This window comes from Tursiops truncatus, chromosome 17 (genome assembly GCF_011762595.2).
Source record: "Tursiops truncatus isolate mTurTru1 chromosome 17, mTurTru1.mat.Y, whole genome shotgun sequence".
In the NCBI taxonomy this organism is placed as follows: domain Eukaryota; kingdom Metazoa; phylum Chordata; class Mammalia; order Artiodactyla; family Delphinidae; genus Tursiops; species Tursiops truncatus.
In genome coordinates this window covers 13,717,483-13,734,393 of record NC_047050.1, presented here as the reverse complement: position 1 = coordinate 13,734,393, position 16,911 = coordinate 13,717,483, and the positions used below count along the sequence as shown (strand labels likewise).

Here is a 16,911-nt window from a genome sequence, read left to right as displayed (position 1 = left end):
CCACATACAGTGTATGCAAGGATTGCTTTCAGCTGCCAAAACTGAAAGGCATCAAGCTGATTAAATTCTTTCCAGGACGTGAATAGGATGTGGGGCATGTTAAGAGGCCAATAATATCAGATCTAAAATTGTACCTGGGCAAACTGGCCTTTATGCAGGTGCTTTAGAGTGGCTTTGAACTTTCAGAGCCCCTTGAATCTTCTTTTGAAAAGGAACAGAAGGGCAGACAGCAAATGAAATTCAGAGACAGAAAGTCTTAAAATAGTCTCCGGCTGTGAAGTAAAGACAATCTAAACTCTTTGATTCATTGTCGGTCTGAGTGGCATTGGGCACAGGGATAAACTGTACAACTAACTCCCTTGTCAATGTCAGCACAGAAGAGTACACGCATTGCATCAAAAGCTTAGATTTAAAAAATTCAACATCATGTTTATACAAAGATATACCTATTATTTGCTTTACCTGGCACACCTTGAACAGATGTTCAGTGTGACTTTGGCCTGAGGTTCAGCAGAGTGAGTAGCTCGACCTTGGTTAAATCTGTTCCCAGAAGGTACCAGGGTAGTTACTCCCTCCATTCTTAAATCATCAAGATCCTCTGTAACAACATAAACAATTGCAGAGAAAAAAATTAACTCTAATAGAATGAAGAAGAAAAGTCCAGGTTTTCAGATATCTCCCAGTAGTTCGTTAGCAAAACATTACATTTCCACTTTGCAAAAATCTTCCCTCATGCATCAATTCGTTTTCCAATTATTTCTAGATGTAGTTGGAGAAAATTATATGAGAAGATTTACAGGAGCAAAATGGTGAGAGATGAATCTGTCTGCACGATGGGCAGACCATACATGACTGTGGGACGTGGATCCACAACTTCTGCTGTGACCACCCACATAATCTCTACAGCAATTGGCCCCAAATGGTCAGGAGTTAGTCAGTGACTGCCCCCTTCCAACTAAGAACAATCCAGAGGAAGACAAATTATGCTCCCAAACCAATTACACAAGGTCATTCATTTCTAATGTGCCTGCCTTGAGCCTCCCCATCCAACACCCTCCAATCAGAATATACCTGAAGCCTTCTCTTTTTCCATTCTAAACCGTTCCTTTTTGTCTGCACCTTGGGAGGACAGTAGTATACCGGGAGAGTCACACCCCAGGTGTTCACTGAAGCCTCCTATTTTTTCCAGGCCCTCAATCAACACTTAAAACGTCTATTTCTCTTGTAATTTAGTCCTGATACAACTTGTACATGATCTCCTGCTTTATTCAGAGGATAGGGAGTCTTGTAAAAAGGATTCTATTTACTTGCTCTCAGCCTTGGCGAAAGAGGGACATAAAGTTTCAAAAGATCAATTATAATTTTGCCAAGACATAATCCACGATTGAGGTTACTACCTATATAAGAAGGGAAATCGCTCTTTCCTGATAAGGCAGTAGACAATCCAAACATCTTAGGCCTCTCACAAAACGATCGAGAGGATTTCTAACTGTTAGAAATAGGACAACAGGCCCATAACAAAGTTGCTTATGCTAAGCCCACGTTACCAAACGGATACTTAATTTAATCACAGTTTAAGCTCTCTCAGCAACGGAATCCTAAACAATCAGGCATCACCTGGTCAGCACTAGTGAGTTAACTTGCCTGATAGACCCCTGCTGTCCCCTAAAGGAAAGTGACCTTGCCACGACCAACCTGTTGTTTGCTAGTATAGCATCCTGCATCCACTGCCTTCTGTCTATAAAAGTCTTCAGTTTTGTACAGCTCCTTGGAGCTCCTTTCTTCCTGCTAGATCGGAGGCTGCCTGATTCATGAATCATCTACTCAGCTGAACTTTGTTTCTAACAACCGAATATGGCAAACAAGTGCCAAATTTTCCTGAGATTGTGACTAGTCTAAGTCATAAACAGACCTTCTGTTATCTGAAGAAGATTAGTCAACACACTACCTCCACAGGCAACCCCAAATGAAATCCCTTCATCTACTTGCATATGAGCAATCTGGGTGTGTCCTTAGAGGTTCAACTTAAACTTTATGAGAGTCAAAAACAACTCATCACCTTGACCTGGTTGTAAACGTACAGTCCCCTTGTTGTGGGGTAGCCCCTTAAAACCCGCTGCTTCTGCTTAACTAGTTATAAGTGCCCCTCTCTTCTCATGGTTCCTCATGTCATGCGGCACAGACAGTACTACTGCCTGAGAACACACAACACTTTAGTTAATTAGCCTCCCATGAGATTCTGTTAGACTCTCCCCATCACACTACTATTCACCACTGAGACACCTTGACTTGCCCACCCTCCTCCCTGCACCAGGGGAAGGGAACCTTAACATTTTCTTAGCTCAGTTAGGAACTTGCTATACCTCATTCAGTGTTTTTAAGGACTCCCATTGAAAACTCTGACCTAATGTTATTTGTTGACAGATCATACCTCAAAACTTGAAACTGGAGCAGAACACGCTAACACCAATTTAAGCTTGCCTGTAGAATGCAGTCCTCTACCCGAGGGAAAAATCAGCCCAAAGGGCAAAGCCACTGCACTTCCTTGAGCTTGTCTACTATAGCCAAAGACCACAGAGTAAATATATATCAGGCATGTTTTTTTAGAAAAACCATGACTTTGGGATGCTTTGGAAAGAAAGGGTCATCTCTGCTGGAACCCCCATCAAAAATGGACAAGATGTTTAACACACTTTTAGATGCCCTCTTACTTCATAAAGAGGTAGCTGCTGTGAAAAAGAAATAACATGGAAGCTAAAAGAAATACTCCAGCAGATCATTTTGCCAAACAAGCAGCCTTAGCAACGGTTTTGATCCTATCTAAACTCTTAAAGGATGAATCCTTAAAGGAATTCAAAGAAACCATTATAAAATATCAATATTTAGCTCCTCATTTTGAAAAGAAAAATGGAAAAAAAAAGTGGTTCTAGCTTCACTCAGATCATCTCTGGTGCTCCCAAGACAGCTGCGTAGTGGCACTATATGGTGTCAAATAGATATTAGCTAAATTTCTCCATGAAACTACTCATCATGGTACAGATAAATTGGTTACTATCTTAAATCAACACGGCTGGGGAAACTTTAAAAAGACAGCTGAGGTCAATTTTAAGTCACATGGACTTGTCAACAGCATAACTCTAGAGAACCTGTGAATGTGGGAAATGACCAGGAACCAAAGCTTCGAAGGCCCTTTGAACACCTCATGATGTATTTTATATAGCTTCCACTTTTCATGAGGTTTGAATATATTTTAGTTATCGAATGTCTATATAATTTCAGAGTGAGTTTAAACATCTCTTTGCCAAAAAGCTATAATCTTTACAGTTGCTAAAAAGCTGGTCGATTTTGTGATTCCAATCTTGGGAATATAAACTTTCATATCAAGTGACCAAGACACACACTTCACAAGAAATATTATAAAAAAAAAAAAAAGCTCTGTAAAGTATTACCCTTTACTCAGAAACCACACTGCTCTTATCACCTACAAACTTCTGAAAGGTGAAAAGAATCAATGACATCTTGAAATGAAATTAACAAAACTTTCAGAAGTCCTTGAGCTCCCTTGGTCAAAGGTACTCCCACCCATCCTTATGCCAATATGGTCCACTCCTAGAGAACACATTCTTTATTTCCCTGTGAACTAGTTACTGGAAGGCCCAAGTGCATCAGGATTTTACCTACAATACTATACTCTGCCCTGATGCATGTAGACATCGCAAAATGTTGCAAGAGACCCACGGACTACACTCAGTCCTATCACTGACAGGTTAATGTTGCATTCAAACATCTTAAACAGCCTCTTCATGACATTCAACTATAAGATTTCATCTGCTGGGAGATACAACAGAGAAAAGTTGCTCTTGAACCTCACTGGCAGGGATTCTATCAGATATTGTTAACAACAAATACAGAAGGAAAGCTCCCTGGAGTGAATCCTTGGGCTCACATTTCATAACTAAAGAAACAATCCAGAACCAACAAAATTGGAAGCCTGCTCTAATAGGGGACCTCAAAATGAAGATTCTATAGAAGCAGCTGATCTTCAAAGTAGACAGATGACCCAAGATCCTCAGAACAACCTGATGACCTCAGATAGTGGACAGCTTCTGCACAAGATAGTGGACCAAAACCCTTGCCTAATTACTATTTTGTTTTTTATCTGCTTATTTACATTCTTCTAATTTCTATAGACCCTTGGTTATCACTCACCCATAATGGCCCTTCTCCTTTTATTCCCTTCTTACTAAAATTGTTAGATCAGAGCATAATTATTCTAACACCAATCTTAGATTTCCCAAATAGTACCCTTCAAGCTTACTGATTGCTGGATATGCCATTCCTCACCAGACCTCCATGGTAAAAACCTAGGGCTATTTCCAGTCTCAACAAATGAGATCAAAGAGAATTACAGCCAATGGCATTTCACTTGCACTTATGTGGACAAATGACCTTAAACAAGGTCATTTGCTACTTTCCTAGCAATGCCCTCTCACAGAAAAAGAAAAAATTATTACGATCTATCAATTAGACCCTAGGTAATTCTAAATTTGAATTCAGAATTTCCTAAAATGATGGGCCAATTACTTAGTATCTGGAAGAGACTAATATAGATACAAATGTGCAAACAGGCTAATGTAAGGTCTTGGTTTCAACTTCATGCCATGAATAATTTCTTTTTTCCTGGATATCCATGTATTCCTACCAGATACTACTTCCTCTGCAACCAGGATGGCTAGTTTTGCTTGTCTCAAATTAATATTGCATGCACTTTAGAAACAGTATTCCAAAACTTATCTGCGCACAGACACCTTAATTCTAAAGTCATGAAAGCAGGAAATTCAGATGTGCGCTCCAAAATGAGGTTACCCTCAATTATTTAGGCACTTTACCTGGGGATGTTACTGATTCATTGTTTATGCAAACAATCAAAGCAGTGCTTCCAATAATAAGAATCATACAAACAAAAGGCTATGAGACATAGATCATTTTAATTCTGGCAGAAGTTAAAAATAATATCACCTCTACCTTAGACGGAATACAGATCAGTCTCAATTCCTTGGCAAGAGCAGTGATGGACAATCTAGATTTCCTGTTCACTAGTCACGACAGTACCTGTGCAATTGCTAACAGTTCTTGCTATACTTGGCTCAATGAAACAGGTAAGGTAGAAAAGGCTACCTATCACCTGAAGGAAAAAGCTACTTGGCTCACCAAGGCTGATCTTTATGACTTGTGGGATTGTTCTCTTAGCCTTGGTTGGATAATTTGGGTTCTTGGTTCTGAAACATCTTAAACACGCTTTTCATTACTCTTGTTTTTGTCATAGTGGTCATGATGCCCGTCCACTGAACTCTATCCAGAGTCTTATATGCTTTTATGCAGCCCCTCTCTCATCAGATATCACCATTTTAATACAACACCAAAAAGATTAAGAAGCTCTTGTGATAAAACTGACTATAGAGACAAGTCGACAATCATGAAGCAGTGAAGATCTGAATCTTGAGTCTTGTCTTTCGGCCAACTTCCTGCCAGGGAGAGAATGACTAAAAGAGAAGAGTGAGAGACTGAACGTACAAAAAGACAATGGAAAGATCATATATGACATTAGAACAGAGACCCACAACCTCTGATGGAAACGATCAGTGAAGCCAAATCACAACATCTGCAGCAGTTGGCCCAAAGCACTCAGGACCTGGTTCATAGAGGCCACGTCCCCTCCTTTGGCCCAACTCAGAACCAAGCAGAGAAAGCCAAATATGCTCCCCAAGCTAAATGCATATCTCCACAAATGGCCAACTTCAAATATCTAAAGGTCTGTCACACGGAAGGGATATCAGAGTTCCCAAAGTCAGCAACATTAAGGAGAGACTCTAGCCAACTAGAAATTTCTTTGAAGCAAGCAGTAATACTTGTTTCATCAAGGAATCTCACGATTCTTAAGGTAACAGTGGTAGAGAAAGATTATGTAAAAATAACCTCATGGGAATTTTTTAAAATATACTTGTTCTATTTCGATACTTTGAGGTCAAACTCTGTAGTGACTGTTAATGTCTAGTTAAGAAGTTAGATATAACTATAAGGTAATGTGATCAGCTCTATCCCAGAAAAAAAACAAAAATAAATGTTTTGTATGTTATGGAAAACATATGAAAAATCAACTAACTGAAGTTAAAAACAAACCCATGAAACGGCCAAGTATTATCTGTCAGCACTTGACAATATTCTATTTTAATCATGTAGGTTAGTTTCAGTTTCCTAACTGAAACCTAAATGATAAAGGAATTATTAGGAAGGAATAATTAGGTAACAGTTGAGTAAAAGTATACAAGCCAGACCAGGTGGTAAAGGACTCTTGAGAGGGGTGTAGGAACTTGAAAAAGCAGAGATTTGAAGGGACATAGTATATCAGGGAAAGTTATACAGCTATATGACCATAACTTGAGATGTATAGGGATAGAAGAATGTAATACTGGAAAAGGGTTTAGTCTCAGATGATGAAGGGAGATAGAGTCATTGAATCTGTGTTTTATAGAGATCATTATAGATGTACTTATTGAAATAAACAATTTTCTAAATTTACAAAATTGCTTTTCTGATAACTAGAGATAGGAAATAAGTTTTTCTCACTTATACTATTGTAATCTCACTGTCTTAGAAGTGTGTCTAGCACAGGGTAGGCATTCACTGATATTTGCTGACTACAAGACTTTTTTTTCTGCAAATGATAGGCCTGAGCTCCCCTGAGATGTCACTCGGAGCACTTATCAGACACCTGTCTCAAGAGAAGATTTTTGTATAATTTGATAAACTTGGTTAATTAACTATTTGACAAGTTGATCTTTATGTGGAATTGGCTTTTGGAAAATTGGTTTTTGAAGGAATACATGTGTTGCACTTGCCTACAGCCATTTGGCAAAGTGAAAACCGGAAACAAGGAGTTGAGGCGGGAAGAAGCCTGTATCCTCCATAATGGATGTACCAGCTGCTGAGGGCCTGGGGTAAGGAAGTAACAGTAGCAAGAGAGAGAAATGCATCAGAAGGTAATTTCAGAGGAAGATTCAACAGGTTGTCGTGAATGATTGCATGTGAAATCCTTGCAGGTTTCTCCATATTACCACTTTCAGGGAATATAGGAAGAGATAACATCTTTGGTTTCACACATGCTTAGATGGAGCTATCGTCAAGATATCCATATGGATATTTGGTAGGCAGTTAGAAGGGCAAGTCTGGAGTAATGGAGTGTGGAATGAAGCTATAGACCATATGGTTGAGAAAAGCTGATAGAATTATCAGCCCAGCAGTTAAAAGCAAGCAGTGACACTTCTTATGTCTAACTTTCTTTACAAGTGAAATGTGTGCATTATATGAATATTATATTTAAAAGAAGAGTACCATATTTATTCTTTTTCACAATAGAAAGCCCAAAGCAGTAATTTATTTTTAAAGGTAGCCGATAAACTTGTGATGCACCTTTTGAATCACAGGGTTACTACAGAGAAAAATGAACGAATTTATGACTAAAGACATGAGCACTTCACGCAATCCAAATAACCAAGAATTAATCAAGCAAAGAATTGTTTTCATTTAATTTAAGGAAATAACTGCTGCCTAGATGAAATAATCCCAGGACTTTCATTTCATTCAAGTGTAATCCATGAAATAATTTACAGCTGCTTGAACTAGACAATGTGGGATATGAGTGAATTTTCACATCTGTTTCTAGGAACAAAAATTAAAAGCTTTCCAAACATAAGTCCCTTCACAGTGATTCAGTGATGGGTTACACAAGAATTATACGGCAGTTTTTCCCTGTATTGCAACTGTTTGGTTGATTTACGTCGATAGAGCTGATTTGGTCAAATATTTTAAACAGATGTTATATATGCTGAGTGAATTATTAAAAAAATAAAACAAATGTTAAGAAAACATATAAGAAATGAGACAGGTTTTAATAAAATATTTATGAATACTTTTTTGTTATGTGAGACAGCTAAACTATTTCCTTAAAAAAGGGAAAGAAAGAATTGAGAGCAAAACATAATTCACTTTGCTGGGATAAATTCTGGTTGAAAGGTGGAAGAAGGATGTCAAGGCCATGCTTCTATTGCTTCTCTATTTCTACAATCATGCCTCCAATATGAGTTCGGTTTTCTTTCTCAGTATATCAGTGTAGTATGGCTTAACTAGATTCATAATTGATAAGAACAAAATGGTAGACATGAGAAATTACAGGCTGGAATTTTTTAGAATAAACTTAGTTTAAAAAATTTAAGTTAGCATTGCATTTTAAAAAGTTTGGTGGAATTTAAAAGCTGAGTTGAAGTTTCCCTTTTTAATGAGAGAGAGTAGGTTACAGAATATTTACTTTCCTTGACCACATGAGATCAATAAACAAAGAAAGTGATTTGGCCAGTGGGTTAGGGAAAATGTTTATGTAAACTTAAATTTACATTCGTTCTCTGTCTTCTAGTGTTAACTGAAAAGACCAAAAAACTTCCTGAGATATTTTTTGTTAGCTACCAGTTCCTGTTTAATTTCTTTGACCATCAACAGCCAAATACATGATGATCACAAACATTTGTAAAAACTTATGGGCTGGAACTTGTTTGCTTAGATTGCAAATGAATCCCAAGACTTGTGTTCATTGAACCCATCATTACATAAATTGTGAAGCCTTCTCTGTTAGTCAGAAAAATTAAGACATCTGGGAGTGGTTTTCTCCTTCCATTCCGTAAGAAAATACTAGTGCTTCTAACAAATTTCAACCCAAACATTACTCAAAGTCTGATTTCTGCATCAGAGTACATCTATATTTTCCTCAATTTGCACCTACCACAAATTCAAAAGATTATATTGTATACACAAAAAAACTGACTTCCTCCTGAAACTTTTGTCACCCCCTAAAGGTTTGACAGACAGACGTTGTGAACAAGTCTCTTTATTTTAAAAATAACTGAAATTCCAGGCATGTGGACTCATTTCAGGTGGAGTTCGATAAGCAGACTGTCTGGTATGACTGAAAGCTTGGTTACAGCCCTAATTGAAGTGAGGACACCTCGCGACCAACACAGAAATCTAGAGACAGCCAGAGGAGGTGCACCAAGGACCAGACTTGAGGGGTAGGAGGGGGAGGCCACAGATGGGAGGTTGGCAGAGCTAAGTAGAGGTGTTCAGGAATAGAACTGGGAAACAGAAAGGAGGCAAACCAAGCACAGGGTTCACAGTGTAGACAAGAGCAAGGCAAGGAAGGCTGGTTAATCTAAAAGGCTGGGATTAGACAGATTATTAATATTTGTAGCATGATGGGTAAAATATTTAATTTTTTAATGAGAATCATACAAAATCTTGCAGAGCTCATCATTTTAACCACCATTTAAAAGTGTATTTAATTTTAATTCCCCTGGGACATGTCTCTGGCTAAAGCACTCGTATCATTTATCTCTCTCAATAGTGAGAAAGCATTTCTCATCCCAATGGTTTAGTTATGGGATGATTACTTACCCTATTAGGTACCATTATGTTACAGTAAGCATTATTTCAGCCATTACAGGCGATACATCACACTAACACTTATTTTTTTGTTTGTTTCTAAACGACTTATGAAGGCTATTTAATATAATTTTTATGTTCCCACAGGCTCTGTATTAAATAAATAAGGTCTTATGTTGGGAAGTTCCTATGTGCACTGTATCAATTTGTTGCTTGCTAATGAACTTTTGACCATAAACCTAATAATTACACCCTATACCATACTGGATAATATTTTCAAGCATTTTTTTTTTTTTTTTTTGCAGTACGCGGGCCTCTCACTGTTGTGGCCTCTCCCGTTGCGGAGCACAGGCTCCGGACGCGCAGGCTCAGCGGCCATGGCTCACGGGCCCAGCCGCTCCGCGGCATGTGGGATCTTCCCGGACCGGGGCACGAACCCGTGTCCCCTGCATCAGTAGGCGGACTCCCAACCACTGCACCACCAGGGAAGCCCTGGATGATATTTTTATTCTTGATCCAGACCACAAGTATCAACTGAGTTCATTTTGATAAGTGTTTCTGCATTATTTACATAATTTGCTAACTCGAAATAAGCCCTTTGGAGAGAGTATGATCCATTCATACCCTAATTGCTATAGTCCCAATACTATACAGTTCAGTATCCATGCTCTAAACTTGTCTTTGGTAAAGGTGATTCTGCCTGAAGTCAGTTGACCTCACATACCTGACACAAACACATAAAACTAGATTGCTACGAGGTTAGTGATTAAACTCAGAATTTGTTGTTAGTTTACCTTTTTCTTGGATTTCAAGTGTAACAGGTCTTGGTGGTGAACACCTCCCGCCATCACCCTCCTTTCCTCTTTCTTCTCTTGTATTCTGAAGTTCTTTTTGCTTAAGTCTCCAGTTTTGATAGTACCCTTCCTTCACTAAAGCCTCAGCCGAGTAGACTTCCTTCACTTCAACCGTCCTCCGTTTTATTTCCTTTGTACTTGGCGACCCTCCTCTGAACTTTGCGCTTGTCGATACTGAGAGTTTCAACCCACCATGCAATATTCTCAATGAAGCAAATTTTAACCAACTAAACGCATGTTAAAAAGTAAAACTAAAATATAAAAAAGTATTTTAGTATGCTTGTCACATGTGTTGGGACCCTAAATCCAATATGGTTAGTCTAAAAAAGATGTTAAGTCTCATAACTGCCTCCTATCCTCTCTCCTTCAATCTTCCTTCATTTCTGTTTTATGTAGAGCCCTTTGGGATAAGTAAAAAAAGAATCACATTTTAGGAAAAATAAAAAAAGAAGATCGTGGCTGGTCATATGCTAAACTTGCTGCTGATGTATTTTGGGTACGGCTGCCAACTCCTTCTCCCTTGTGGTGTGCCACAGGCGAGAAGCAGTCACAGGACATACCTTTCCCATCACCGAGATACGAGCCACATGCCACAAGATGTTGCCACCCTGTCTGACACATTGTAAATCCACTTTCCATTCTGTGATGCTTTCTTGGAATTCACATGCTGTTCTCATCCCTTACACTTCAAGCCACAAAACGTTGCCACCACACATTAAATTCTACAAGATTATTTTCATCTTGTTCCATTTTCTTGGACAGTTGCCTCCATGGAACTGTTCTTTAATAGCATGTCATGCAGGATGATACCACCTAAGAACCTCATCTCACTTCCTACATTATATAAATTTTTGAGTTTCCTAAAGAAGAGTATTTGGTGATAAGAAAAAAAAAACATAAAAATCTAAAAGTGAATGAACTGACTATGCAATATACTCCCTATAGCAACCCTAGCCTCTTCCTGTGCCATGAACAATCTAAGATCATTAATATCTTCAGGTCTCTGCACTTGCTGTGTTTTCTCCCTCGGGTGCCCTTGCCCCAGATATGACCATACTGCCTTTCTCTCCCTTCATTCAAGTCTCTGCTCAAATACTGCCTTATAAGAGGGGATTCCCTTGACTACTCTGTCTAAGAGAGCATCTTCTATTATTCTTTATCCTTGTTATCTCTGTTTATCTTCAGAACAACTGTTACATCCTGGAATTATTACATTTTTAATTTATTTGTTCATCATTTGATTCCTCACTAACGAATTCTCAACATGGCAGAGACTATCTCTGAATGACTATTCAGACTATATAGTCTGAGTGACTATTCAGTCACTCATTCATTCAATGTATACATTGAATGAATGAGTGACTGAATCATCCAACACCATGATATCCATGTCACTGTTACTCCATTTTATTAATAAGGTATTTTACAGATAAAGTCCCTCAGGAAGTGTGAAGGACTTCCCCAGAGCACACAGTATTAATTGGAACAGACAGCAATTGAAGTCTGATTGGTCTGGCTTTAGAGGTGAGGGTCACCTTTTATGTATACACACAAATACCTGTAACAAATGATTTCTCAAATTAGTAGCTACATAAATTATTATTAACACAGGACTATTTGCCTTCCATGTTTCAGCAGACTTACACTGAGTTAACTCCATGTATAAGATACTATTCTCCAATGCCAAATTTTAGAGGAAAACCATCATTTGTTGAGTCCCTATTACACTTTAAGTACCCTTTCAGGTGCTTTGAGATGTCACACTTCATTTTGCTCCACAAAACAACCCTCTAAGGCAGTGGTTCTCAATCATGGGTGATTTATTCCTCCCTCCAGTACAAGCAGACACAGGACACCACCTGAAGACATTTTTGGTTGTCATAACTTAAAGGAGGGTGGGGGGCTGACGCCACTGGAACCTAGTGGGTACAGAACAGTCCTTCACAACAAAGAATTATCCAGCCCCAAATGGCAATTGAGCTGGGGGAACTTCAAGATGGCGGACGAGTAAGACATGGAGATCACCTTCTTCCACACAAATACATCAAAAATACATCTACATGTGGAATAACTCCTACAAAACACCTACTCAACACTGGCAAAAGACCTCAGACTTCCCAAAAGGCAAGAAACTCCCCATGTACGTGGGTAGGGCAAAACAAAAAAGAAAAAACAGAGACAAAAGAATAGGGATGGGACCAGCCCCTCTGGGAGGGAGCTGTGAAGGAGGAAAAGTTTCCACACACTAGGAAGCCCCTTCTCTGGTGGAGACGGGGGGGTGGGGGCAGGGGGGGAGGCTTTGGAGCCACAGAGGAGAGCGCAGCAACAGGGCTGCAGAGGGCAAAGTGGAGAGATTCCCGCACAGAGGATCAGTGCCGACCAGCACTCACCAGCCCGAGAGGCTTGTCTGCTCACCCGCTGGGGCGGGCAGGGGCTGGGAGCTGAGGCTTGGGCTTTGGAGGGAAGACCCCAGGGAGAGGACTGGGGTTGGCTGTGTGAACACAGCCTGAAGGGGGCTAGTGCGCCACAGCTAGCCGGTAGGGAGTCCGGGAAAAACTCTAGACCTGCCGAAGAGGCCGGAGACCATTGTTTCGGGGTGCACAAGGAGAGGGGATTCAGAGCACCGCCTAAACGAGCTCCAGAGATGGGCGTGAGCCGTGGCTATCGGCACGGACCCCAGAGACGGGCATGAGACGCTAAGGCTGCTGCTGCCGCCACCAAGAGGCCTGTGTGCGAGCACAGGTCACTCTCCACACCTCCCCTCCTGGGAGCCTGTGCAGCCCGCCACGGCCAGGGTCCCGTGACCCAGGGACAACTTCCCTGGGAGAACGCACGGCGCGCCTCAGGCTGTTGCCATGTCATGTTGGCATCTGCTGCCACAGGCTCGCCCCGCACTCCGTGCCCCTCCCACCACCCCCGCCTGAGTGAGCCAGAGCCCCAAAATCAGCGGCTCCTTTAACCCCGTCCTGTCTGAGCGAACAACAGACGCCCTCAGGCGACCTACATGCAGAGGCGGGGCCAAATCCAAAGCTGAACCCTGGGAGCTGTGCGAACAAAGAAGAGAAAGGGAAATCTCTCCCAGCAGCCTCAGGAGCAGCAGATTAAATCTCCACAATCAACTTGATGTACCTGCATCTGTGGAATACATGAATGGACAACGAATCATACCAAATTCAGGTGGTGGATTTGGGGAGCAACTACAGACTTGGGGTTTGCTTTCTGCATCTAATTTGTTTCTGGTTTTATGTTTATCTTAGTTTAGTATTTAGAGCTAATTATCATTGGTAGATTTGTTTATTGATTTGGTTGCTGTCTTTTTAATTTTGTATATATATATATTTTTTTCCTTTTTCTCTTTTTGTGAGTGTGTATGTGTATGCTTCTTTTTGCGATTGTGTCTGTATAGGTTTGCTTTTACCATTTGTCCTAGGGTTCTGACTGTCAGTTTTCGGGTTTTTTTTTAAGTTTTTAGCACTTGTTATCAGTGGTGGTGTTGTGTTTTGGTTTGGTTGCTCTCTTCTCTTTTTCTTTCATTTGTTTTTTTTACTTTTTAATTTTAATAATTTTTTTATAATAACTTTATTTTCTTTCTTTCTTTTTCTCCCATTTCTTCGGAGTCATGTGGCTGACAGGGTCTTGGTGCTCCGGCCAGGTGTCAGGCCTGAGCCTCTGAGGTGGGAGAGCCGAGTTCAGGACGTTGCTCCACCAGAGACCTCCCAGCCCCACATAATATCAAACAGCGAAAGACCTCCCAGAGATCTCCATCTCAATGCTAAGACCAAGCTCCACTCGACGACCAGCAAGCTACAGTGCTGGACACCCTATGCTAAACAACTAGTAAGACAGGAATACAAGCCCACGCATTAGCAGAGAGGCTGCCTAAAATCACAGTAAGTTTACAGACATCCCAAAACACACCACTGGACTCGGTCCTGCCCACCAGAAAGAAAAGATCCAGCTTCATCCACCAGAAAACAGGCACCAGTCCCCTCCACCAGGAATCCTACATTACCCACTGAAACAATCTTACCCACTGGGGGCAGACACCAAAAACAACGGGAACTATCAACCTGCAGCCTGCAAAAAGGAGACCCCAAACACAGTAAGTTAAGCAAAATGAGAAGACAGAGAAATACATAACAGATGAAGGAGCAAGGTAAAAATCCACCAGACCAAACAAATGAAGAGGAAATAGGCAGTCTACTTGAAAAAGAATTCAGAGTAATGAGAGTAAAATGATGCAAAACCTTGGAAATAGAATGGAGGATATACAAGAAACATTTAACAAGGATCTAGAAGAACTAAAGAGCGAACAAACAATGATGAACAACACAATAAATGAAATTAAAAATTCTCTAGAAAGAATCAGTAGCAGAATAACTGGGGCAGAAGAACAGATAAGTGACCTGGAAGATAAAATAGTGGAAATAACTATTGCAGAGCAGAATAAAGAAAAAAGAATGAGAGGAATTGAGGACAGTTTCAGAGACCTCTGGGACAACATTAAATGCACCAACATTTGAATTACAGAGGTCCCAGAAGAAGAGAAAAAAAAAAGGGACTGAGATAATAGTTGAAGAGATTATAGTTGAAACTTCCCTAATATGGGAGAGGAAATAGTCAATCAAGTCCAGAAAGCACAGAGAGTCCCATACAGGATAAATCCAAGGAGAAACATGCCAAGACACATATTATTCAAACTATCAAAAATTAAATACAAAGAAAACATATGAAAAGCAGCAAGGGAAAAGCAACAAATAACATACAAGGGAATCCCCATAAGGTTAACCACTGATCTTTCAGCAGAAACTCTGCAAGCCAGAAGGGAGTGGCAAGACATATTTAAAGTCATGAAAGGGAAAATACCTACAACCGAGATTACTCTACCCAGCAAGGATCACATTCAGAATTGACAGAGAAATTAAAACCATACAGACAAGCAAAAGGAAAGAGAATTCCTCACCACCAAACCAGCTTTACAACAAATGCTAAAGGAACTTCTCTAGACAGGAAACACAAGAGAAGGAAAAGACCTACAATAACAAACCCAAAACAATTAAAAAAATGATAATAGGAACATACATATCAATAACTACCTTAAATGTAAATACATTAAATATCCCAACCAAAAGACATGGACTGGCAGAAAGGACACAAAAATAAAACCTGTATATATGCTGTCTACAAGAGACCCACGTCAGACCTAGGGACACATACAGACTGAAAGTGAGGGGATGGAAAAAGATAGTCCATGCAAATGGAAATCAAAAGAAAGCTGGAGTAGCAATTCTCATATCAGACAAAATAGACTTTAAAATAAAGACTATTACAAGAGACAAAGAAGGACACTACATAATGATCAAGGGATCAATCCAAGAAGAAGATATAACAACTGTAAATATTTATGTACCCAACATAGGAGCACTGCAATTCATAAGGCAAATGCTAACAGCCCTAAAAGGGGAAATACACAGTAACACAATCATGGTAGGGGACTTTAACACCCCACTTTCACCAATGGACAGGCCATCCAAAATGTAAATAAATAAGGAAACACAAGCCTTAAACGATACATTAAACAAGATGGACTTAATTGATATTTACAGGACATTCCATGCAAAAACAACAGAATACACTTTCTTCTCAAGTGCTCATGGAACATTCTCCAGGATAGATCATATCTTGGGTCACAAATCAAGCTTTGGTAAATTTAAGAAAATTGAAATCATATCAAGTATATTTTCTGACAACAATGCTATGAGATTCGATAACAATAACAGGAAAAAATCTGTAAAAAATACAAACATATGGAGGCTAAACAATACACTACTAAATAACCAAGAACTCATTGAAGAAATCAAAGAGGAAATCAAAAAATACCTAGAAACAAATGACAATGAAATCACAATGACCCAAAACCTATGGGATGCAGCAAAAGCAGTTCTAAGAGGAAAGATTATAGCAATACAATCTTACTTCAAGAAACAAGAAAAATCCCAAATAAACAACCTAACCTTACACCTAAAGCAATTAGAGAAAGAAGAACAAAAAAAATCCAAAGTTAGCAGAAGGAAAGAAATCATAAAGATCATATCAGAAATAAATGAAAAAGAAATGAAAGAAACAATAGCAAAGATCAATAAAACTAAAAGCTGGTTCTTTGAGAAGATAAACAAAATTGATAAACCATTAGCCGGACTCATCAAGAAAAAAAGGGGGAAGACTCAAATAAATAGAATTAGAAATGCAAAAAGTGAAGTGACAACTGACACTGCAGAAATACAAAGGATCATGAGAGATTACTACAAGCAACTACTTGCCAATAAAATGGACAACCTGGAAGAAATGGACAAAACCTTAGAAAAGCACAACATTTGGAGACTGAATCAGGAAGAAATAGAAAATATAAACAGACCAATCACAAGCACTGCAATTGAAACTGATCAAAAATCTTCCAACAAATCAAAGCCCAGGACCAGATGGCATCACAGGCGAATTCTATCAAACATTTAGAGAAGAGCTAACACCTATCCTTCTCAAACTCTTCCTACAGGAGGGAGGAACACTC

General features: G+C 39.6%; 1 protein-coding gene across 1 annotated transcript in view; it reads right to left on the bottom strand.

Annotated features, from left to right (window-relative positions):
- C17H8orf34 (chromosome 17 C8orf34 homolog) overlaps nucleotides 1-16,911 on the bottom strand; it is a 336,297-nt gene that overhangs the window by 147,825 nt on the left and 171,561 nt on the right. The window contains 1 exon segment of the mRNA XM_073794504.1: nucleotides 472-598. Within this exon segment, the coding sequence (XP_073650605.1) occupies nucleotides 472-598 (127 nt within the window).